This window comes from Actinia tenebrosa, unplaced genomic scaffold (assembly GCF_029948245.1).
Source record: "Actinia tenebrosa isolate PJP-AT-01 unplaced genomic scaffold, QUT_ActTen_1.0 PGA_scaffold9__36_contigs__length_13948895, whole genome shotgun sequence".
Lineage (NCBI taxonomy): Eukaryota > Metazoa > Cnidaria > Anthozoa > Actiniaria > Actiniidae > Actinia > Actinia tenebrosa.
In genome coordinates this window covers 5,413,968-5,440,558 of record NW_028292586.1, presented here as the reverse complement: position 1 = coordinate 5,440,558, position 26,591 = coordinate 5,413,968, and the positions used below count along the sequence as shown (strand labels likewise).

Genomic DNA, 26,591 nt, shown 5'->3' with positions numbered 1-26,591 from the left:
TAACCAAAGTATTGTAGGATACTTAAGAATTTACAATCCGTTCGTTTTATAAAACCAAATTTGTCAAAAATGCTCATAATTTGAGATAAAGATGCTCAAAATTTGAGATAAAGATGCTCAAAATTTATCTAGTGCCCAATCTTTTTCGACTTAAGGCGAGGAACGTCTGGTAGTTTTCTGCTTTCTCGATTCCTTTTCTTCTAATTTTGCTATTTTCTCGTATCTACTTCAAACAATGAGTGATATTTTGAAATTTTTGACGTTGATTGGGAAGTTAAAGGCCACGAAAAGGACAGGATGGGTGCAACGTGGTGTTAAGTCCCCGGAAAGTGTCTCAGATCACATGTACCGCATGTCTATTATATGTTTTCTACTTGGAGGTGTAACAACCGACGATACTGCTGCAAAACTAAACAAAGACCATTGTATCAAACTCGCGTTAGCCCATGATATGGCTGAATGTATAGTAGGAGATCTTACTCCTTCAGACGGAGTTAGTAAAGATGAGAAACACCGTAAGGAGAAAGAGGCAATGGAGAAACTAGCTGAACTTGCTGGCGAACAAGCTGGCAGAGAGTTGTACGAACTTTGGGAAGAATATGAATATCAGAAGACTCCAGAAGCGAATTTTGTCAAAGATGTAGATAGATTTGAGATGGTTTTGCAAGCACATGAGTATGAAAGTGAGGAGAATCAGCCTAGACGATTGCAGGATTTTTTTGATAGTACAAAAGGGAAGTTTCAGCACCCTCTTGTTAAAGGATGGGTGGACGAACTGAATAAGACAAGGAACGAAAACATAGATGGAAGTAAATAACGTGTACTCTAAAGCATTCAATATTTGTTGCAAATTATTTTTAAACTTTAATATTTATCTTGTTTCTTTGCTCTGAATTGACTCTGTCAGGGGTGGATCCAGAGGTGCATGGCTATAGACCTCTTCGGCTTGGGGTAATGTTTTCCCATTTCAGACCATGTGTCATTCTCTTGAGAATAAGATTCTTTGTTTGAGCTGTATCCATATTCATGTGTCTTTTCATGTGCAACTGGGTGCAAACCTTAAACAAAGAAATGATACTCTAGGGAATGACATGTGGTCTGAAATGGGGAAAAATTACGTCAGAGCCAAAGAGGTCTATTGCTCAACTTTATCAGTATTATCCTTAGTAAGCTAACCACCTTATTCTCGTATTCCTTTTGAAAAAAAAGGTTTTTCTCAGAAAGTGTAAATATAATGAATGCAAATGCAAACACAAGGATCAAACGTTTTCATTTTCTATTTTACCGATCTAAACAGGTGTCTTTGGGATAGTAATAAGTACCCTAATATAGAACCCATCCTACATGTATGTGGTTACAACCCATTAATCCCTTGGGATTTTTCTTTTAGAGACAAGAAGCAACAAAAGGAATCCACCTGATTATATCCATGTTGGTGTAGTAACAAGTTTAATAAATTAAGCATACACATTTATTGTATGTCTAATCTTTAAAATATCTTAAATTATATTACTATTATTTATTTTTATTTCTAATATAACAAAGCTGAAACTATGAGCTAACATTGCACACCTCTACCATTACCATTGCAGCTAGTAACTAAAGTCTTTTCAAGGGTGGATCCAGCCAAAATTGTAGGGGCTAATTGAGTTTAGGGGGGCTAATTGAGTTTCTTCCGTCAACACAACGGAAAACAATGTAAAAAAGCATCGTTTTTTTCTGCTGAAGGGGGACTTCAGCCCCCATTTGCCCTCCCTGGTTCCGCCCTTGCTTTTCAGTTCCCTAATGAAATTTTTCAGTAAATTCATTCATCTAAACATTTGATTGTTTGTCCCTCAATACAACCAGCTGATCATGAGAGACCACTAAAATTCATTCCACATGGAATATGGATTCACCGACTGATCCCTTCAAGAGAGACCTAACAAACTCTGCTCACATGTGATACCGAGTCCAGGAATCCAATCCAAGACCACAAAGGTGGTTAATTCATTATCACTACCACTACAACACCCCATACCATCATATACCCAGATTAGTTTAACCATTCTTGAAAGTTGACCTCTTTAGCTTGGGCATAATGTTTTCAGTTGTTGCGACTCCCGTCATGGCTGCCATTACATGATGGTGCAAAGCCTCTATTCACTGTGGTCTCTACTGTAGTAATGTGTGTGTCAGAAAAAAATTCAGAGTATTTTATGTAACAAAAAAAATGAGATGTAGATGTGCCTTGCAGTTATCAGGAAGGTGGTCACCAGTCAACGCATTTGACCTTTGGTGTAATGTTTCCCATTCCAAACCATGTGTCATTCCCTACAGAATAAAATTCTTTGTTTGAGTTGTATCTATATTCATGTGTTTCCCATGTGCAACTGTTAAACAAAGGAACGATACTCTAGGGAATGACACTTGGTATGAAATGGGAAAACATGCCCGAACTAAAGAGGTCTATTCAAGGCAAAAGATTACAAGCAGTTTTATTTTAATTTCTTTTAAACCCTCTCAAATTTGATCAGCATACCATGAACCTATTTTGCCCGTTTTTTTCCAAACTTGTAAGGGCAATAGAATTGCAATGAGATTTAAATTCATGAACAATAATTCAAAAATACTTATCAAGATATTGCAAAAAAAGTTTTTTTTGAAGTCAGTTAAAATTTTCAATGAGTATGGTTTCAACTTTGTCTTATTTACTGTATTCTATTTCTATCAAGCCCTTTAATTTAAGCCATGAATATGTATTACTTTAGATATAAAAATATATCTAAAATAAATAATAGTAACAGTTAGGAAATGGACTCCAAATTACTGTTAAGTATAGGCCAATAGCTTATCATTATATCCTATGTTTATCCTACAGACCACCTACTGACAACCTGTTGACACCCTAAAAACACCTTACTGACAACCTACTAAGAACCTGATGACACCCTTAGGACACCTTACCAACATGCCACCATCAACTTACTGACACCTACCAACAACCAGCTTCTGATACCCTACCAAAACATTACCAACATGCCACTATCAACCTACTGACACCTTTTAAAAACACAACCACCAACACCCCAACGATGACCTACCAACAACCAGCTTCTGATACCCTACCAACACATTTCCAACATGCCACTACCAACCTCCTGACACCTTAAACACAACAACCAACACCCCAACGATGACCTACCAACAACCAGCTTCTGATACCCCACCAACACATTACCAACGTGCCACTACCAACCTCCTGACACCTTAAACACAACAACCAACACCCCAACGATGACCTACCAACAACCAGCTTCTGATACCCTACCAACACATTTCCAACGTGCCACTACCAACCTCCTGACACCTTAAACACAACAACCAACACCCCAACGATGACCTATCAACAACCAGCTTCTGATACCCCACCAACACATTACCAACGTGCCACTATCAGCCTACTGACACCATAAACACAAGCTACCAACATCTATACAACAACCTACTAAGAACCTATCAACAACTTCAGCACCAAGGGGTCGCATTCTATACTATTACTATACTTCAATGTGAAGTTTTTAGGTTGCCAGTAGGAGTGCCGTGAGATGGTTCCTAACCGCTAGACGTTTCCTCTTGAATTGGACTTGTTGCTGTAGTTGCTTTAGTTTTAGTCTTGGCTGCTGCCTGCGTCGTGTTTTCATGTTTTGTATCTTCTAGAGCAAGTTGTAAATTAAGTATATGAGCCTCTAGAGTTTGGTTGATCTTTTTCTGTGCAGTATATTTTTCTTCTAATGCCTGAAAATGAAAACAAACCAGATAAAGTTAGCTAAGTTTGAAAATCTGTATACTAGAATTTTATATACTTTGATCAAATTACCTTGTGTTTAGCCAAGTAAATTCCATTCAAGCCCTCAGAAAACTTTCTAAACTCCTTCATTTCAACATCCTGAAATATCACATAGAAACGTTACTGGTAAGTTAAATAAGGAAAGGTACAGCGCTGTTATTAAGGGGGGTGGGGTTGGGAATTCAGAGGCGAGGGTCACCAATAAAAATGTAAATTTATGTTAAGGCTCAAACCTTTTTATTTTGGCAAAAGCTAGCACCTAGTTGACTTGATAGGAAGGAAATGAATTTCTTACTGAGTAAAGAGTGTAAGGGGGAAGGCCAAAACTATTTAAAAAAGTATGGGGGGATTCCACAGCGCCATTATCACTCCCCACACCCCACCCCAGTAAAGAAAACCTAGTTAATTTCTTCCAGATGTAAAATTTGAAATTTTAAAAATATGTTTTACAATACTATTGAATTTTATACCTTTTTTGTTAAGTGTTTCTCCAGTTCTGCAACCTTTGAGTGCAAGGCTTCTATTTCAGTTTTCTGTTTCCTTACCATTTGCTTAGAGGCTGAAAATAAATATGAAGCCCAAAAAAGGGTTAATCTTGACATTAAAACCTTTCAAAATGTTATATAATGGATCCAAAAAAATGGGGATCCTCTAAAAAAAATCACTGCAACAGCTCCAATCATAAAATGCAATGCATTGTGGGATATTTTGGAGTCCAAAAAATGGGGGTCCTCTAAGTAAATTGCTGCAACAGTTCAAGTCATAAAACGCAATGCATTGTGGGATATTTTGGAGTCCAAAAATTGGGGGTCCTCTAAAAAGAATCACTGCAACAGCTCCAGTCATAAAATACAATGCATTGTGGGATATTTTGGAGTCCAAAAAATGGGGGTCCTCTAAAAAAAATCACTGCAACAGCTCCAGTCATAAAATACAATGCATTGTGGTATATTTTGGAGTCCAAAAAATGGGGATCCTCTAAGTAAATTACTGCAACAGCTCCAGTCATAAAATACAATGCATTGTGGGATATTTTGGAGTCCAAAAAATGGGGGTCTTCTAAAAAAAATCACTGCAACAGCTCCAGTCATAAAATACAATGCATTGTGGGATATTTTGGAGTCCAAAAAATGGGGGTCCTCTAAAAAAAAATCACTGCAACAGCTCCAGTCATAAAATACAATGCATTGTGGTATATTTTGGAGTCCAAAAAATGGGGATCCCCTAAGTAAATTACTGCAACAGCTCCAGTCATAAAATGCAACACATTGTGGTATCATTTTGGCTTCAAAGCATGATGATGCTCTACAGTAAAAGCTAACAGTTTCAATATAAAGTAACTATTTCATCCTTACCTGTTAACTCTTTTTGACAAGCATAAAACTGCAAGCTAGCTTCAGGTTTCTTTCCCTTATCAACAGCCGCCTTCTCCATCATATCCTTATGGTGCTGATTCAGTTCACCCATTATCACAAGTTCTTTTATTAGCCTCTCTATTTCTGACTTCAGTTGAGATTTTTCGGTAAGTTTGGGCTTCATGCAGTCAATTTCATTTTGTAAGGTGAATATCTTGGACTCACACTGGTGTAGTTTCTGCAACAAATAGAAATTGGTGTTGCCTTTATGCAAAGATTTATCATACATAAAGAAATCAATCCGAGATTGGCCTTTCATATGAAAACATCAAGACATACAGTCCTTTGACTAAACGTTGTCGTTGATCGGATCATCCCTACGTGCCTAGACCGAAAAGGATAATGGGTAAATTACCCAGAACTTGCATCATCCAAACTGCTCGCCAGTTTAAATCTTGGCCGTATGCTCGAGGCATGGTTTTAGCAAATTAAATGGGATCGAAAACAGCAAGCTCAAGTCGTGTTAGATAACATATGCAGCAGCTAGTAACTGTGAATTAATTATCCCAATGATCCTTTTCGGTCTAGGCCCGTAGGGATGAAGCCGATCAAACAACAACGTTTAGTCAAAGGACTGTATATGGATCGTTTTGCTGCATTTGTTACTGTTTATGTTTCTTAAAATATCACATAGTAACACTTAATGACCAAACAAACAGAAGTTAGAGTTGATTCTGTCATTTATACCTCACCCACCAAGGGCAGGAGCCTTGCCTTTGGGGAATTACAGTATCTGGGAGAATTGACGTCCGAGTTGAAAGCTGGGAATAGGATTCAAGAGTGTGTCCACAGGGTGTAAGAGTTATGTCTACAGGATGAGACAAGGACATTCTGAGGTCAAATGTTGACAGCTTTACCCGGCGGGGGGGGGGGGGGGAGGGGTACTCCATATATGGACTATACGGGGATGATCCGCTGAACAGGGTATGGTTTTTCGAGCTTCTTGTCATAAACAGGGTATGGAATTTCACTCAAGGTCCAAATTCTTCCTGAGTTTCTTGTCATATTCAGGATTTCTACTTTCGTATTGACTGAAACTGGTTACCATGGTCGTAAAAAAACGATACGTGAGATGACATGATAATTGAAACAGGAACTCAGTGCAATTAATTATATCTTTTGTCATGAACAGGGTTTACAAATTTGATTTTTTTGTCATAAACAGGGTACCCCTTTCAGCATCCCAGTGGAACACCCCTACCCAAATCCTGGCGGAGTACCCCCCCCCCCCCCCAGGGCTGCTTTACCCATACTTAAGGAAATCATATCCTATCCTTGGTTTCTATGACACTGATGGCATATTACACAAAACGTGTGCAAAATCTATTCTAATAGAGTCACATGTCTTACCATTTGTAAAGATTCATGCTCTTTTTTTTGATTTTCCAGAGTGTCGTTTAGCATCTTCTTGTCATGTTGTAGCTTAGCATTTTCATTTAGCAGATTTCTAGTAAAAAAAAAATGGATGCTCAATTTGAAAGGAATGTTTTCATTCAATTTTGTCTCATGTTATCACTAAATAGATCTCCTCAGCTCAGGCGTTATGTTTTCCCATTTGAGAGCATGCGTCATTCCCTTGAGAAAAAGTTTTATTCATAATCATGACGCGTCTTCTCATGTGCAATTATGGCACACAACTATTAAACAAATGATACTCTAAGGAATGACTATAATGGTCTGAAACAGGAAAACATTGCACCTGAGCTCACCCGTCTATTGCACTAGTGACCTACCTCAGTTGTGTTTGTTGTTGGTTATCCCATCCTGAAGTTATTTCCTTGAATTTACTGGAGTTAATGATAAGAACATCAAATGAATACGATGTGTAAAATAAGTAATAACGAAATAATGAGAAACTCAGCTCGCATAAATAACATGAAAGCCGAGATGTCTGTAGGCAAACAATTTGTGGAGGTGTTATTGCATGCAACATCGTGCTTGCTGCTTGCCAAGCTTGAAATGTATTACATATGTGAAGAATGTCGGTGCCCACAAGAAAATATACTGGAAAATTTCACAAACAAAGATAAAGAAAATTTTATAACGTTGTGATATTACTACGATTTGCAATCTACCGTGAAGTGTGACGCGCCAAACTTGTTTATATAAGTTATATCCCAGACGTTTGGTACAAATAACTGTCAAGTTTGACATGCGAAACTTTATAACTTATAAAAACAAGACATAACTTATAAAAATCAAAGGCCCTTAGGCGAACTCGTGGATACTTGTTGCACTTTTCGAATATTTAGGTTGGTCTTCCTGTGCCCTCAGCTTGTTGACATTCTCAAAGGATTCCAAATACTTCGCTCGATTTAATATTTTGAATACTCAATTTATCTAGTAAGATGAGTAATCGTCCTTTTTATTTTCCTTTTAACACCTAGTTCTTCCCTATTTTGTTGAGTTTGAAAGCGATTTCTGTGATGAATTAATTGTCTGAACTTCAATTAATACGAAAGACGACTTCGACTATGACTTCGATAGAGTCAACTGAGTCAAGTATAGAGTATAATTGAAAAAGATTTATTTGAAAACGCTTTCTCTGTTTTTAATTTCAAAGGCGGGCTGTGTGTTTTATTCCAGCAAACATTCGACCTACGAGCTCAAAAACTGAATATACAAGATAATCGGCCGATCGGGACGATAAACATAAAGCATTGAGTTATGCGTGTTGATTTACATTACTACTTATCTTGACCTTCAATGGTCACGGCTCCTACATTTGTTTCGGATGAAACTATTTATTTACACTGTGAACTGAGCAAATATTTTATAGAAATGCGTTTATAAATGCTATTTATTTTGCCTTCATCCAAGTCGGTAAATTAATGATTATTTATTGTAGCGAATTCTCGTTAGACCTTCGCACATTTCAACATACAATCTGAGCATTGCTTCGGCTGTTTGTAATCTTGTAATGCGTGGCGATCAATCTACTTTTTATTCAGAACGGCTTATTTAAATGACAAAACTGGCCGAACTTCCTTCAAAACTCCATTGGAATTGGTCTTTTTTTCGTCTTTTGTTATTTTTTCTACGATCTACGTATACATCTACATTGATTATTTTCTTAAGAAGTTTACTTTAGTAAATACAACTGTTGATCAGTAATAATAAGACTTCTCTCGATCGAGTTTATGAGATTTTATTGCTGAATACTGCCGTGACTTTGAGCTGTCCCTATGGAAAATAAAGTCCTCCAGAGCTTGAAATCAGACTCTCTTCTTGAGTTCTAATTAATTTTTTCGATAACCGGCTCGATCTACGAGTCTCAGTCTGAAATCGAAATGTTGACGTCGTACCTAATAAGCGTTTTTGTTTACTTTTTTAAAATACATCAGAAAAAAAGGTCTAACTCATTGAAATTTTATTTCAGGCGTTAATTGTATAATTTTACTTCAAATTGCATCTTTCCTTGATTCTTTTAATATGAATAATTCGAAGATAAAACTATGTGCGAGTGTGCGCATGCACAGTGGGCCCCCACGGCGTCTACAAGTGATAGAAATGTATCCCACATGGAACATGAGCATTTCGTTTCCTCATATAAATATCATAAGTGATCTATATTGTATAAGAGCTTTGTGCTTGTTAGAGTCGTGTAACATTCGTAATCGGATGACGTAAGACGATCGACAAACGTTTAATTATCGATCTGCTAGCATCTTAGTGAGTGAGTGAGTGAGCGAGTGACACATTTGCATATTCAGACCCCTCACAATAACTCGTTTCTATGCTTCGCGTATCCACGAGTTAACAAGTTTGGCGCGTCACGCTTCACGGTAGATTGCAAATCGTAGTATGGTATGTCCATCGAAATACTTCAAATAAGGCTTGGTATGCAGCCTGAAACAAAACCTTCACAATCATTTTCTGAAATAGCTGTATGTGTATACAATCATGTACCTGTTATCTTCAGTTTGTTTTATCAAAGATTCTGTCAATTCTCTCATTTTTTCCTCTTGTAACCTGAGATGGTCTTTCTGTGCAAATTAAATGTACGATAACATTTTTGTAAATGTTAGCTTTATACATTTATCATTATTGTTTTTTTTAATAATTACTAGACACAGCAGCAAAACCTTCAATATCATCAGCAATTAGATTACACCTTCAGCTGTTACAGCACACTACCACCACCAACATCATCAGCAGTTACCATCATCATAATCACCAGCATCATCATCACCATCACCAGCACCATCATCAACATCATCATTATCACCATCATTATCACCAGCAGCAGCACCGTTATCACCAACATCATCATTAATAGTCAATAGGTATTTGATTAAGTATGTCTTACAATGGCCAGAAGTTCTTCTTCATACTGCACAGCTTTGAATGTCTTGCCGATAAGACGTCTGTTACGTATGGCATGCTGGTAACACTTGTGTCTCTCATACAACAACTGAAAGTGTAGTAGCTGGATTTGACCACGCAAAATTGTAATCTCATCCACAGGGGCTTCACCTGGTCATAAAAGGATTAATATTAGTTGGAATATAATTTTTTTCCAGTAGAGAAAACTTATTTACAGCTCCCCACACCAGAAGGCACATAAGGCAATGAAGGCTGTAAAGAACACTAGTAAAATGTTAGTTATATGACATAGTGTTTAAGCAGGGGAACGGGCTAGCTGGCTCATCATCCCCTTTGGAATTCAAGAAATATGAGTAAAGGGTACTGGTTTTCTAGGCAACTGACAGTAGTACCCCTCCAAAAGAATCGAAATCATCTTTGTTTTGAATCCTCCAGTCAAAGAAGAATGTGGTATGTGACATCAGGGCTTAAAATAACAGCCGATAAGTCACCAGTCATGATGAACGGCCAAATTAGTTTTAGATCGCCCATACCTCGTTTCTGGCTTAACATTACTGGTCAAAATGACCGGCAAGGCAAAGATTTGACAGGACAATTCATTTCCAATTCTGGATTTCCAATTCTGGGAAGACATTGGACCATTATTTTAAGCCCTGAACATTATGATAAACAAGCTTTTTTTTACCTCCAAAATGAGTCCAATCAGTTTCAGGAGAGCTTACAAGCGATATTCTACAAAATTAAAATATAAAATCTGTTTAATATCTTGAATTTGGTCCACAGGATGGGTGGCTATATACTTGTTATATGCAATTTTGCCTGTCAGTTACATTATGAGAGAAATAAAAATCAAAAGTTTACACCTGTGGTATACCACAGTAACAATGTTTGGCCCTTTTTTGTCAGTAAAAGTTAAATAATGGTAATTTCTAGCAGAAGAAAAAGATGAGATAACAAGAATTGACCACTGTTAATTTCTGGTACCTGTGGTTTGCCACAGGATGATCTTGGGTTTCTTTGGGTCGGTGTCCACTGGTAGAACGAAGCTTGGAATTGGACAAAATAACAAAAACAAAGAAAGCATGGATTATGGTGAACAATGTGTATTGTTCTACATGTGAGCTGCGTTCTTTGTTTTATCTCACCATTCATTGTTTGTTCATCCACTCCCAGGCTTTGTTCTGTCGGTTGTGGATTACCTGTTTCTTTTAACGGCAGCAATTTGGGAATAGTAAAAATAAATTGAAACATTCATTTTAATGGAAAATACTTGTGGTGTGCCACAGAAATGATATTGGGTCCTTCTTAATTGTGGTAATTTGGGCCACAAAATCTAACGCAGTTGGAAAATGCCTGTGGTGTGCCACAGAATTGATATTGGGTCCTTTTTAATAGTGGTAATTTGGGCCACAAAATCTAACGCAGTTGTCTATGGATCATAAAATAAACAGAACTATCCCTTTATCCCTAATGGTTGGCAATGTTTACCTTTTGATGAAATTCATATAATATTACCATGGTAACTGGTTTCTATGGTAACTACACCTACCTAGATAGCTCATTTAATTGAACCCCTGATCCTACTTGAATATAATTATCTAATAACTCGATAGGTGTTGGCCTAGGAGATAAACATCTCTTATAATCGTCATCCTGTTCGTGTCTTGCTCCAGGGTATTGCCCCTTTTGATTTAACAGCATAGCTAAAGTCTCAGAATTATATGAATTCTGGTGGTCGTCCTGTGGTGTGGGAGTGACCAAACAAGTCCTTGAGCCTTCAGATATCTCAGAACTGTGAGATACTAAAGTATTCTTACTTTCACTCTTATAAGGCATGAGATTCGGTTCTTCAAGTGCATGTTTTGAAACATCCTTCATTTTTTTCTCAACATCATCGGACATACCAATTGTGAATTTATGATTCGACAAGTTAATATGCTGCAGTCCTTGAGATAAGATACCATTAGACGAGAAATTACTGTTTGACACCAGGGATGCATCTAGACTTGGTGGAGGGTTGACAGGCGATTCTGCATTTTGCAACGAAGCAAAATCGTTCTGGCTAAGAATTCTTTTTATTTCTTTGGTAGCATTATCCATTGTCTCACTATGATCACTACAAGTTAATTGCTCCTGCATCTCATGTTCTGGCTTGACATTACGAATATAATCATAAGTAAGGGATTTATCTATTGGTGTGATTGGCTCAGATTGTACAGACAACTCTGACGTTTGCCTCTCATAGTTAAACTTGCTGCTCTCGACTTCAGGACTCGATAAAACATGACTAGAATCAGTTACCAAAGTCTCTGTTTTGGGTGTTGATGTTTCAGCTTTAGTTTGAATTGACATTGAATTTAAAGCTCTATGAATGAGAGGGCTGTCAAGCCCTACAGTCTTACTAGGTGTGCTCTTGCCACTTAGCGTCTTTGCTAAAGTTTTTCTATTTTTAAGTAGAGCAGGACTACTTTGTGCCAAATCACCAGCCAAGGATGATGTCGGTGAATCTCCTGGGGTACTTGCAAATCCAGGAGTACTACATTGTGAGATAGAAAGGTTCGCTTGTACTGCTACCAAATCTTGACTACTCGTCGCTGGTGACATGTGACTAGAAGGTGGGGTAGACAACCCACACATCTCTGTTGGACTCCACGCACTATTAAAATCCTCCGACGACACTAACGGTATACTTCCAGTACCACTATCTCCACTTTGTAACGACTTTCCAGTTTGTGTTGCTGAGTCAGACATCCTCCTCTCTTTGATTATTGGTACGTCGCAAACCTCTTTGTTAAGGTCTTCGGATGTTGTGAGTACTGAGTTCACAGATTTGTCTTGTGTATTACCAAGTGCATCGTGAAGGGATGTCCAAGAGGTTGTTAGGCTGCTATCAGTCTGTAGTCTGTCTAATGGATCCAATGACATATTTTCACATTCTATCACAATGTCTTGGGGCTCCTTCTTCCTCCACCTATGGAAATTGCAAAAGCATAAAAGTTCTACTCAATAGAAATCTCCTGAATTTGTATGAACTCAATCACTGATTTCAGGACTGGGTTTGATGTGACGTCTTCAGAGAATTTGTTGCTTCTTATCAAATCCAACTGTGAATCAGTGCTCTACTTTAACTATTTTCATGGGCTAGTAGAGCTGAGAAGTTACTAGCCAACAGATAACCCTTAGTAGTCCTTTATCTAAATAAACTACTACAAATTAGTGAACCGCTAAGGTTGTGCACTGTGAATCCATTGTTTTTGGTTCACTCAAGTAAAGTTTGGAAGCATCTATTATTTTTAAATAGGGGTAAAAAAGGGAGGCAGTCATGGCATATTATTTTGCACTTTCAAGGGCTGTACATGGACTGAAACAAATGATAGAAAAGCAAAAAGGGAAAGTGGCATACCTGTGCTTGCCAGTTTCCGACTGAGATGTCTCTGTAATGAGGCATGGGTGAAGCCGTACATGCTCCAGCATTGGCTGCAAGAAAAAATGAAAAAATTAAAGGATGAATAACGGTCAAGAAAATCAACTTCTAAATTTCAATTTGTTCATGGAATAAGGGGAAATGTTTGTATGATAGTGACTTTTAAGTGCTTCCCTCTTAAAACAAGGAATTTCTTTTATTCATTTTAATACTTCATTGCCTGTATTAGTACCCCTGTATTACCACAATATTAGAACCTGGCAAAAGTATCAAAAAGTATTCTGTATATACTTATTTAGTGTTCCATACCTTAATGATGGTTTGAAAGACAATCTGTTTCCTCGCATTATTATGACAATATCCTCTTAGAAACATGACAAAATTGTTCGGGTACATGGCATAAATACGATGAAAATAGAAATACACCGACACATGGAGGTGCAACATGTAGATATCAGGAATGTTGCCTGCAACAGAACGCAATGAAAACTTACTATTGAAAGCGCATTCCTTTGGAATGCCCATCTGATGGTAGCATTTATAAATTTATGTACGCAAGATTTCGAGTAGCATTCATTTATGCTAGCATTTGATAGAGAAAATGGACTTGGAAGAAGATTGAGCAAGATTATCTGGACTATATAATGCTTCAAGTTGAATTGATGATTTTTGACGAGAGGAGTTCTTATTCTCACATGGTACACAAAAATCTCATCTTGTGGCACAAAAATCTACTTCTGCAAGAAGTGCATTCCAACAGATGTTTTATAATGGTAATTGAACTGAGTGGAGTGCAATTTGGTCTGAAATCAAACTCGCGATTACAAATCACACTCCCGCTACGCGGTTGTGTGATTTTGTAATCACGAGTTTGATTTGAGACCAAAATTGCACGACACGAAGTTCAATTACCACTTAATCATATCCTTTTTGTAATCATACACAAGAAAAAGGCACAATAAAAAGTGCAGAATAATCAGTTTAATGTAGTAGAAGAACTAAATGCGAACAAAAAAAAACATCTAAAAAAACTTTTTTTTAAATTTTTTGTTTTATTTTATTGTTAAAAAAAAAATTTTTTTAGAATGTGATTAAGAGCTCCTAAGGATGCCATTTGGGAATTAATCGCACTCCTTTGAACCAATCAGATTGCAGGATTTGGTAGTGATTACAAAAAGGACGTGATTAACCACTATATTACAATTTTTATATTAGTTAAGATTTCAGACAAGATACCATTCCCTTGAGTATCATTACTTTGTTTACCAATACATACATGTACAGTAAAGATTTTTAGAATGTATAGTAAATCTAGATGCCGTTAAATCTCATGAAATGGGTAAATGGTATAAACAAGCCAAAAAATTCAATTTTTACCTGGTCTACTGTTAAGAAAGCCAGCAAGCCTTGTGTAGACATCAAAGACATCATTCAACCAGGATTCCACATAGGAGGCAATGATTGGCAACAATGTGGTGATGGTAAGGGCACCATTCATAAGATACAAAACATCCGACTCACTCTTGAAAGGAATAGGAGAAAGGGAATTAAAGTGAATTAGTATTCTATTAAGGTGGGTTTCACTGCATTCGTAAATGGGAATTTGAGTACAGATCTCTTAATAACCAACAGTCATTGAACAATATCTGGCCAGAATTGGAACTTGTCTGGTCAAGTCTTTGCCTTACCGGTCATTTTGACCAGTTACGTTCAACTAGAAATGAGGTATAACTGTGCTAAAATGAATTGGGCCATTATCATGACCAATAATTTTTCTAGGCCTTGGGAACAAACATGGCAGATCATTCAAAACAACCACATAAGCACAAGTGAGGAAAGAAATGTTTTTTCTTTTACTTATTTTCCCAGTAAATCTCTTGTATGTTATATGGGTTTCTAAGTATCTAAGGGGCTTATAACTCGAAGGATATTTGCATTATCAGAGGATTGCCCAGGCTTATGGCCAGGGAGCTTATAACTGGGAATTTTACGATATACCATGAAAGGTTTATTTTTTAAAAGAATCAAAAACTTACCTTCATACTCTTAATGACTGTTTCAAAAAGAGGTGTTTTGACTATCTTGTACAACCAAGATGGCTATAGAAAACATGAAATATTCAATAAATATTAAATACTGGTACAAGAGATTTGCCTAAGTTCAAAGACATGTTTTTCTAAAAATTATATCAATGAAATTTTTAAAACTAATTAAGAGTACATTGAGATATAGGTTCTTTTTCTGAAAATATTTAGAGGTCAGAAAATTATCTCAGAACCTCTCAAACCTTATACAACTATAAAAAACCTTTCCCAACCCTCTCCTCCAAAATCAGGAAAGCATGCAGTACAGCATGCTAATGTATGGTGTAAATGTCAAATGACACACGAAGTTTATCAGTCAGAGATTGAGCAACTCTGTCAATATTTGTGTCTGATTTCAAGCTATGTGCAAGGAAAAGATGGAAAAAAATTATATTAAGACTAAACATGGGAGTTGTTACAAATTTTAGTAATGCAACAAAAAGAGGCTAATTAAGGGTGTAACAGAATGGAATAGTTCTTGTATATATATATTTTTTTCTACAGTACACTTAATAATAATAATTAATTGCATGGCAATGTTTTGATTCTATATATTGCTTAACGAATTTATGCTATCTTTCAAGACCAATAAAAAAAATCATGTGCAAAACGTGTCTATAATTACTGGAAATAATAACTTGAACTAAAGAAAACAATTATCCTTTTAATAGAATTAAAGGACTTAATTTTGAAAATAATTGGAATCATATGATAAATTGCCACACACGTTATAGGAATATTATTTGTCAACTCACGATTGGAATGGATATCATTGAGTAAAATCTCGCAAACATTGAGAAATCACCTCACGAAAACGTGCACGCGATGTGAATTAAGATAGTTGAAAGGTCAATCTACGTATACGTGGCCTTAATTTAGGAAAAGAAATAGTGATTAAGTGTATGAATAAGTATGGATCTATTTAGGGCGTTATCCAACCACATAATAGTGGAAAAATGCCACTATAGAGTTTAGTTTTAACTTGTGTTTACCTGTTTTCGCACGATGTGACCAAGTAGAGTCATGGTATCGATACGACCACGAAGGCCACAATGTCTGAGGCAATCGTTGAGTTTTTCAAATAAATTCTGCAATAAAAAGAACAAACATATATTGAAATAAGCTAAAAGATGATAAAATTTAAGCTTCTATTTACTCAATAATTAAAGATCTGTGAGATTTAAAAAAATGTTAACTTGCATGTACAAGCTTGAGTAAGACGTTAAATCAAGGTGTTAATTAAGCAAGCCATTAAAAATCAAAAATATCAAAAATATCTACAATTTCACATATATAGCGTGTCTTAAACGTGAGTAAATAATTATCTAAGAGTGCACTAAATATTGCATATTATCTTATTAATCTGTGAGAGGAATATTTTTTAAAGAGGACTTACATGTGTTCGTGCTTCGTGCACATTGGTCAAGATCTGCAATGCAGTTGGTGACCGCGTTTCCAAATAGCAATCGACCAGAGCATTTAACAGACTCGTATCCCGAGATTTATATAGGTTCTCGTGTATAATTGCTTTAGTCTGCTCTACTGTTTCCGCATTCTCGGAGTCTAGTAGAGCAATGAGCTCAGTAGGTCTGTCTGACGTGCTCTCGCTTCCACTACTAGTACTGCTAGGCCCACTACTACTCATCTCTAGAACAGAGTGTTTCTGTTCCTTTGTACGCTGTTAAATAACCAATTTGAAACGATAAATACGAGGTCCATGCATTAAGACGAAAGGCTGTGTCTGTGGTTTTAGAGTTCATAAGGTCACATAGCTATAGCAGTAAGTTTTTTGTCCTTTACTCCATCGTACGTCCAACTCTTCTTCATCCGCCATTTTTCATTTCGAATTTTAATTAATCACGTGCTGGCAGCGCATTGACTGGACTTGGCGTACTGCTGACCTGTGGGTCTGTCACGCGGGATTCCCGCTTTTTCTCGAAAACCAAAAGGGGAAAATCGTTTTTCTTTTCCGTTTTCATATTAATTTGAATGAATTTGCCTTACATAGAACACAACCATCTGAGGAAATATTTGAGTTCACTTTTTTAAATGATTTGAGAAGAATGGGGGTGGGGTGGGGGGAGGGTGGGGTTATGGGTGGGGCAGAAGCAGTGCATATAGTAGTGGCACAGCAAGTATGATATTTTGAAAAGTCATACAAAGCTGAATTTATTCATACAATAAATGTAGGGACTTACAGTTTAACACAAGTAAGTAGAGTATTGTATATAGAATTAATTGGGATGATTAATAGATCCCCATAGATCAATATGCCCTATCCCTAAAAATATTAATTTTTTACAACTTTCATGATCAAAACCCAACGTAGAACTGAATGAGTGAACAAATGAATAAACGAATGAATGCACAAATGAGTGAGTGAATTAGTAAATAAACAACAATCAAGTTTCATTTCTGAATTAGTCTGTTTTATTTTAAATAGATTGCCAAACAAGGTCTTTCCTTTCAAGGTTTTTTCAGATTTATTTAAAACCTTTATAAGATCTTTTCTAGGTTATTTCAGATATATTTGAAGATTTTATATGAACCTATTAGATCAGAACTCTATCCAGAAGCAACGTAGAAATAAATCTGAATGATCTAAATCAAGAACGATGTCCCCAAGCAAAGTTGAAATTGTATTAATCTTTGCTGTTATTTACTGAAATAATGGAACTCGACCAGTTAATCTTTGCCTTGCTTTTTATATTCTAAGCTATGAATCTTGCCTGGGGATCAATTAATGAATTAAGGAAATATCTTGTACCTTAAAAGACAACATTTTCTTCACAAAATGTCTTATTACACCCCTATACAAGCCTTTTGAATTAACAATATTTTAAAAATATTGTTAAAAGCACTGACAATAACTTTTAGAGATTCAATTTTTTAAAGATTTAAGACCTATTTATTTTTAAACTACCCTACCATTACCTATAGCACAAGCAGGAAATGCATTGATGTAATAGATCAAAAACGAGTGCGAGTGATCGATCAGGGCATCCAAACACTGAGAAACAGATGAAAGCACCAGGAGGTTAGGCTGAATGGTTTTATTCTTTCAAGGTGTTTGGATGCCCTGATCAAACACGAAGCACAAGGTTTTTAACTGACTTCTCAGTCTCATTATAATATTTCATTTGTTCTTGAATCTCGTTAGACTAAAAAAAGTGATCAGTGTTTTGATCAGTGTCTTGGTCCATTTTTGATCAAGTATCATGATGCGTGCACATGACTACAATTGGTCATTGACCTCATGAATTATTAATGACTTTGAGAAGATTCTTATAACATGTTCAGTAAACAATACAACAGTAAACCTAAGGTACATTTCATAACATGAATTTGAATAACAAAAATACAGACTCAAAATAATGCCCAGATAATGTTAACTGACAATATCTGGCCGACTATCTCTTGACCAGTCGTATTGACTGATGATGATGTACAGTCCAATATGGCTGGTCATCATCATATCGGCAATTAAGCAGCCATTATATTTACCCCTGATAACAAATGCTCATTTATAACCGCATCGTAGTTTAGTAATTAATGTTTTGCCATATGATAATATACAAAAAGGTTCCAGTTTACAATACTACAGTTTCAAGTTCTCTTTGCTCAGCCTTAGTCTCGAATGTGTGTTATAATAATATTCAGCTATTCAACCAAATCCCGTGGCATTTTAATCAACTTGTATTGTTCTGTAGATCGCATATTCCTTACTATACAAAGGAACTTAAAAAAAGAAGAAAAAAAACACATTCATACAATATCAAGGCTAAGACTGAGCAAAGGCAAACTCAAAATGGGAGTTGGTCTTCAGCTAATGTATGTCAGCCAAATTTTCAAACTTTCAGAATACTGTATTAAGCAACTGCTATGTCAATTCATCGCCTAACAGTGCAGACACCAATAGCTAATATCTTATTAACCCACAGGTAGGGTAACTTTTGATTATTATTCCATATAAGAGTTTTTCAATAAGGTTTCTTTAACCTTCAAAACTTCTAGACTTTTGAGTTTTTGAATTAAATGAACTTCCATGTTAAAGTATTTGGTAGGTGGATACCAAAAATGCCCTGGTGTTATTTGACTGGATTAAAGAATTATTGAATGTGCTCCAATATAAACATAGCAACAAAACTGACCAAGTTTTAGCAAGACTTCAGTCTACTTCAGCAACAGTCTTGGAGAACACTTTTCTACCTCTCGATTGCCGTAATAAATAATTGTCTTTAATATAATGTTCCCATATTTTGAGTAAAAATGGTTGTCAATTATTTTCGTATTTTTCTGTCAAGGACAGTCATGTCATCGTCATCATCATCATTGTCCAGCGGCTGCATCTCTACATCTCCAGACGAAAATATCATGCCATATCTGAGAAGTTAAATTAACATTTTAATTGTTTGTTTTCTTGTCCTTTTTCTATTCCAACCAAAACATTTAATCATCATTTTTTAAAATTGTTTTCCTATACTAGCAAAATACAGGCATATTAATGTTAAACATGATTGCAATGGCAAAAGATATCAATGTAACTGGGTAACCATGGTAACCATGTCAATATTACATACATTGGTAATGGTTGCCATAACAACAAAACAAGAATGACTGTATTTATACTGGTTACTATAGCAGCAAGTTACAAAGGAGTATATTTGTGAACATTACCATGGATCACTCTGACCGACAGTCTGGTCAATATAAACAAATGATATAATAAATGATAAATAAATAATGGGATTAACAGTGGATTCAACAGAGTGGCTCTTCTTCCACTGGATTCCAATTGGAATTTAGAAGTTGATTATTTATGGAGGGTTTACTGGTTAACCCAGAAAATAAGAGGCAAGCACTATCATCGCTATGTCATCAGCTGTGCTTTCCTGTCAAGAAAACTTGATTGGGACAACTTACTTTTTTGATTTATTTTTCCTGGATTTTGTTCTGATTGTTTTGACAATGAAATATAATGCTATCAATGCACTGCAACCAACAGCCTGTAATGATTCACACAAAAAAAACATTTATTCAAAATGGAAGATTGAGATGTTAAAGGCATGAGTGTAACTTGGAATGAAGGGAGTAAAACCAGAGCAGCCTGGAGGAATTCTCTTGTTGAGGAGATTACAACACATCAAACGAACTCAACTCACACGAGATCCAATGGAGCATTGAGCCAGCAACTCAAAGGAATCAAGGGTAGCATAGCAGTTGTTCATTCATTTGTCTCTCACTACTGGGGTCTTGAGTTGGATTCCCAGACATGGCATTACGTGAGCAGAGTATCAGATTATCTCTCTTCCTTGATTCAAGGGTTTTTCTTTAGATTCTCCAGTTTTGCTCCCTATGCAAAACCTAAGATTCTAAATTCCAGTTCGATCTATGAAATAGCTGTGCCTTGACTTTAATCAGCCCAGAGGTATTATACATAAGATTTGGAAGTTTACTAAGCCTGTACTATGCAGCAGTGATATATAAAAAACACAGTAACCACATGCCACCTATACTGTATGATATATAATACTGCTTCCAGGACTGCAGAGTATTTTCAAGGCTTGACCTTTAGTGTGATGTGCATACTAGTCTACTAGTCTAGTCTCTCCCCCCCCCCCCCCCCCCCAACACACACTTTTTGTCCTCATACTGAATATCTACTAACAACTTTGATACATACCACATATAGCATACGCTTTAATAGTCCTTTATTGTTTGGAAATGAAAATCCAGTATTGCTTCCACCTGAATGACTACTCTCTGTGCTGTTCAACGTTCTTGATGTAGTGTGCGTTATATTTTTGTGTTTTGCAGTTGGTGTTGGTGTTGGTTTTGGTGCTGGTTTTGTCGGTTTAGCTTGACTGAAGAGATGTTCTATCAAAAAAAATATATCGTCTACTATTTCATGATACTTTCTTGTAATTATTTCTTGCTATAAATCTTGATTTTTGATAATTTAGGTTGATGGTGTTGGGAAGAGTTTCAGTCTGTTGTACGGGAAGACGTGGTTCCAATAAATTAAATTATTATAACTACAGCTTTAAACATTTGTAGTATAAGTTTAAGTTCTCGTGAACAGTAGAAAATATATAATATTTACAGTAAAATACCAAAAAGGCTATCTAAAAAATCCAGAAATACGATATAAGCTTAATGAGAGTCGAAAGGCGCCAGGAAAGCGAAATTGTACAAATGTTTAAGTTTTGATTATTTAAAAATGTTCTATAGTATTAAGGTGAAATAGAAAATAATTTAAGTGGAAAAATATATGAATTGGATTAAAGAATCAGTTTGAAGGATGTTATTGAATCGATAATAATTAAAATTAGACTGGATCAATTAGTACGAGAGGAAGAAAACAACTGATTCAGCTTACAACTTTAAGGGTGAACAGGTGCCGTCAAAATCCTTTCAAAACAAACCGATCTCCTCAAACCATGTCTAAACAAGAACTTATTCCGAGATCATTATCAACCAGCGGAACTGGTAATATTTTGCAAGAATATTGCACAAGATGTTTGTTTCGATTAAAGACAAAAAGGTAAAGTTCGTTACGAAAGAGTTAAATGAAAATATGCAAAAATTGTAAACAAAAACGTTAGTAAATGGAATACCTTCAAAAGCGAAGATAACTAGAAGTATAAGTAAGCATTTGATGGTAGAAAACGCCATGGTTGAATCTCATGGAGGGGTTTAAATGGGTGTTTTTCTAGTGTTGTAGCCGTTTGTCCGCCATTACGTCTTGTTCTTATTTTAGAAGAGAAAATACGAATGTTGCAAGACACTACCCATCCTGCCTTGCGAACGTCGTCCTTTCGATCCAGGGACACGCGGTCGTTATCCAACACAGTCATACCAACATATTGTCTATCGTATCATTAATACATCATTAATAATAAATTAATATCTAAAATTCTTTAACAAAGAGGGGAGAGAGGGGTTTGAAGGTGGAGAAGGACAAAATGATAAATGATTTGGAATTTTTTTGGATTGTGTTTGAGAGTTTTTGAGTATTTAATTATTTCCGAGGCGGAAGCCGGGGTAACGGTCCGTCGCCACGTCATCAAAGTTGACGCTCTCGTGGTCACACTTGAGTGGATCGTAGGACAGCTTATTTGCGTTTATTAAAATTAAGGATTGTCGTGTGTTTTTTTCCCCTTTTATCAAATTTGTATGCAATGAACCGAATGGTAAATTTATTTTCAGTCCTTTGAGGTCACGTGACTTAAAGGCCACCCAATAATGCTTTTTCCTTTTAATAAACTAATTTTCTCATTTTGAGATATTTTCGGGGTAAAGAATTCCAGTCAAAGAGGTTTTTATAACCCCTCAGAAAACGTGTGAAATGATCACTTCATCTTTACACTTTATTTAGTATCTTATTTTCTGAAATGAAATATCAACTCAAGTAAAATTAAACGTTGTGCATGCAAAATGAACTAAATAAATATCTTGATTATTTTTTGATGACGATATAAAATATTTTCAAACTTTCTTTTGAAAAATGAACAGTTTTATTTTATTTTTAAAAACCTCTCGATACCCCTTACTTAATTAATTAACAAATAACACAGCTTTTTCCGTGCTCCGTTCAGTAATAAAGCACGCAAGAAGCACGAGCCTTAGGCGAGTGATTCTCAGACTTCTTTTGTTCTTACGGCGCTTCCGAAGTGCTTTATTACTGAACGGAGGACGGAAAAAGCTGTTTTATTCGTTTTATTATAAAGTTACTTATTTTATTTCGGTATTGAATTTATTTACGCAAAAATAAAGACGGTCGCAGGATCTGGGAGCAGTTCGCGCGCGCAGATGGCGTCAGCACTGTGCTCCGTTCACTAATAAGGCACAGATTTCGACCAATCAGCGCGCGCGTACTATCCCAACTATATAATAAATGATAATAACCTAGGTTCCCTTAGTTACCATGTATAGTTATTGGTATTATTTTGTTCACTTTTTTATCATTTTCCCCTGTAGATAGAGTACTAATAGTAAAGTAATTTTTCTTCTTCTCTTTACTCTTATAACGAAACGTACTAAACGCTATAATTTGTGTCAAATAGACACAAAAGAAAACAATGAAAATATCACCAGCTTACCACTATTATTTCACGAATGAAGTAAAACCACTCTTTATCCATAAAACAGTGCTATAATTTGCACGGAATAGCACGGATGATACAATATACTGTTTTACACAATTCAGTGCAAAATTTAGTACTGTTTATAGATTTAGTGCGCCACTCTATAGTGAAATTTAAAGTATAAGGGATTAATTTCTCGCCCTCTATTGAGCAGAGTAATAGATCAATGGAATTACCTAGCCTGTGTAGCGACCTTCTGCGGCGTCCGTGAAGAAGGAAGAGGGAGGCGAGTGCAAAAGAAATTTTTAGCAAATTTGGCGACACGATCCACACGCTCTCCCCTCCCCCCCCCTCCCCCTCCCCCTCCCCCTGCTATAGGCTCAGCACCATTAAGACATGGCTCTTTTGAGGAAGTGATGGAAAATCAGTTATTTATTCATATCTTTGACAGTTTACTATGAATCTTTCCCAAATTTGGCTCGTAGTAGTAATTCATCAAGGCAAGCAATTACCGCATATCTGTTGCCATGGAAATCAGGTCACGTGACCACAAGGCCGCCATCTTGGATTAAAAAAATAAATCGTTTGTAATCGTATTGAAACTACTTCAAAAGTCATGAAAATGCAGATTACTATTCATATTTACAATGCCTATATGGATCTAATTGGATATCTTGGAAATTATATTAAGTTTAATTTTTAGAATATTTTTAATTTTTTGAAAAAAATAGAAAATATTCTAAAAATTAAACTTAAAATAATTTCCAAGATATCCAATTAGATCCATATAGGCATCGTAAATATGAATAGTAATCTGCATTTTCATGACTTTTAAAGATGTTTCGGTACGTTTACAAACGGCTTGTTTAAAAATCCAAGATGGCGGCCTTGTGGTCACGTGACTTAGTTTCCATGGTAATCAAGGCTCTAAGGTTCCTTCTTTTCACAAGAGACATTAACTTGCCAAGTTTGGGGAAGATTCGTAGAAAACTGGCTATGATATAGCTAATCAGTTTTTCATCTGAGAGCCATGCCTTAATGATGCTGAGGGGGACTTTAAAATGTAAATAACCTCACTTTGGACTTTCGCGCCTTCAAAGTCTGTCTTCCCTGTGGATGAGTTGACTTTACTGACAATGTTTTGAATAAAATCTCCAACGAACACAACGCAAAGAGAAATTATTTACACTTCCGGTTGACATTACCGTCGTAAATTTTGCAAATCTTAAGTCTCCTAATGTCCCCCTAAGCAGGGCCGCTAGGAAAGATACGGCAGAACTCAAAATATAAACTGAAGAAGATATACTTAGGATTGCTAACAGCCAGCTTCCTTGAAATCATCTTGCATGGATCTACCGCTAGCGTGTCTGATCAAATTCAGGGCACGATTGGAATTTAATGCGTTAGGAGAGGGAAGAAAACTGGTGAAGAACAAGGAGGAAAATCCTTGAACCAATGCAAGGGTGAGACCTAACAAACTCTGTTAACATGTGATACAGAATTCAAGTATGAAACCTGAGACGAGTGCGTACTACCGCTACCCACCCCGTTGATTCCCTGGTCAACTTTTGTTCAGACCCACGGAATATCATAGATATTACGACACTATACCAATACCTGTTCCATGGCTTAAAATATATACCTAGCAACATCTATATAAACAGTGAAGTCAGTTTGATAGGCTGATGTACCGTCTGCATTCTTGATGTCCGCTCTGACGTGAAGTTGGTGCAGCCCAGGTGTCGTCAGAGGGTCGATAGTGTAAATAATGGCCTCGTTTCCGGTTTTTCGTATTCCAAACGGTGACGAACTAGCAGGGAAGAAGTACTGGAAGTCACAGACGTACTGGTTGGTGCTGAGGTGTGGGGGGTAGTATGGGATGAGGTGAAGCAGGTCTTGATTGGCGGGGACCCCTAAGGGAAGGGTGACGGTGTAGTATCGAAGGGCTTGTGTTGCGCAGAAACCGGGCATATTGCACGAATTGAGGCAGTAACTGAAAAAAATCAAGCTTAGATGTAAATACCATTTCAAGACATGGTGTAATGTGAAGGATCGAGGTGCAACCGTATGCTCTCTACAAATGAAGGTAGAAGCTGTATTGGACACAAGAGGAGAGTATGGCAGCAATGAGATGCCATGGTGGTGGGAGCTGTTAATGCGCCGTCTCTAATCGCTCTGGTCATGTGTTCCACTCGGCAACGTCTGTTAGTAGAAGTGCTCGTTCTTCAGTTCTATCTCCTTCCGCAAGAATAACAAACTCTGAATAGACTATTTACGAGCTCCAAAATACGTCCAAAGTTTCCAAATGTTCACAAATACCAACGGTAAAGTAAAACATGCACAACTTCCACAATACAAGCACGTTGAAATTCCACGGACCTTCACTGGAACACATGGATATTCTGCACAACATTCGAAGCTAACCCTGAGCAACAGAGAACTCGAAACTGGAGTATTCTAATTCGATCATGGAACGAGCGCAACAGCTTTGTCAGTTACTGTCTATGAAGCGAAATGCAACAAGAACGAAACAAATTATCAAAAGACTAACCCAGGACTAAGGACGTTATAGTTCGATGGACACTGAGTCTGTACGCATCGGTATGAACCATGTGTATTGAAACAACGACTGTTAGGCTGTTGACACACACTCTGGCTTTGAGAACACTCGTCAATGTCTGAAAGAAAAACGGAGAGAAAGTTAATGGTAATTTCTTGAGTTTGTTAGGAACACGAGAGGAGTGTTAGGAGAAGAGCGACGACAAACGATCAGAACACGAGATTTACAACGGTTATTTTGTTAAACCATACATCATACCTTCGCACTTCTTGCCATCAGTGCTCATCTTATATCCCGGCGGACAACGACATCTGTAGCTACCAATGGTGTTGATACACTCGTACTGACACGAGTTAGTTTGATTTGACAAGCACTCGTTAACATCTGAAAAGAAAATAGACCATTGGTATATACTAGCAAACATTTTAGATCTTAATAGACCGTTCTCTGATTATCTTGAATGCGACGCTAACAGAAAGGTAAAAGTAAAATAGCCATATTTAAAGTGGGTAGTTCCTTCATCTGCAAGGCTGGTATCCCAGGAAACCGCCGGTGCGCACTCCACCCCCTCTCTCCATCATTGTCCTGTTTTAAAAGTATTCAAAGCTGAAGCTAAATAGATTAGAGAGAAGTCGAAACAGACGTGGAGAGGAAAATACCAAACCGATCTTGACAACGACGATAGAAACCTGACAATGCCAACAAAAACGCACTTTGGTTTCGCGATAACGAAACCTACACGACCGAGAATAACTGGAACGAGAACCTGGAATCTAGGGTAACAAAAACCTGAGAAATCTGAAAGGGACTAAGTCATGTCTATGCTCAGTCTTCCACTACTTACGGGTTGTTTACTTACCCATACA

The 26,591-nt window shown here is 36.7% G+C and overlaps 2 protein-coding genes and 1 pseudogene across 2 annotated transcripts; 1 reads left to right on the top strand and 2 right to left on the bottom strand.

Moving 5' to 3' along the window:
• The first annotated feature begins 200 nt into the window (after positions 1–200).
• Positions 201–1,474, top strand: LOC148904587 (5'-deoxynucleotidase HDDC2 pseudogene; annotated as a pseudogene).
• Positions 1,433–16,904, bottom strand: LOC116300902 (hamartin-like). Its single transcript, XM_089024740.1, has 16 exons — positions 16,475–16,904; positions 16,071–16,166; positions 15,031–15,093; positions 14,372–14,516; positions 13,304–13,461; positions 12,974–13,047; positions 11,120–12,541; positions 10,256–10,302; positions 9,554–9,720; positions 9,154–9,230; positions 6,978–7,031; positions 6,595–6,691; positions 5,185–5,422; positions 4,300–4,388; positions 3,860–3,928; positions 1,433–3,777 (listed from the first exon to the last, which is right to left on the bottom strand). The coding sequence occupies exons 1-16, from the start codon at positions 16,721–16,723 to the stop codon at positions 3,595–3,597; spliced, it is 3,228 nt and encodes a 1,075-aa protein (XP_088880866.1). The 5' UTR covers positions 16,724–16,904; the 3' UTR covers positions 1,433–3,594.
• Positions 16,905–17,485: 581 nt separating this feature from the next.
• On the bottom strand, positions 17,486–21,857 carry LOC116293113 (uncharacterized). Its single transcript, XM_031700515.2, has 4 exons — positions 21,696–21,857; positions 20,762–20,955; positions 20,002–20,084; positions 17,486–19,461 (listed from the first exon to the last, which is right to left on the bottom strand). The coding sequence occupies exons 1-4, from the start codon at positions 21,751–21,753 to the stop codon at positions 19,359–19,361; spliced, it is 438 nt and encodes a 145-aa protein (XP_031556375.2). The 5' UTR covers positions 21,754–21,857; the 3' UTR covers positions 17,486–19,358.
• Between the last annotated feature and the right edge of the window lie 4,734 nt (positions 21,858–26,591).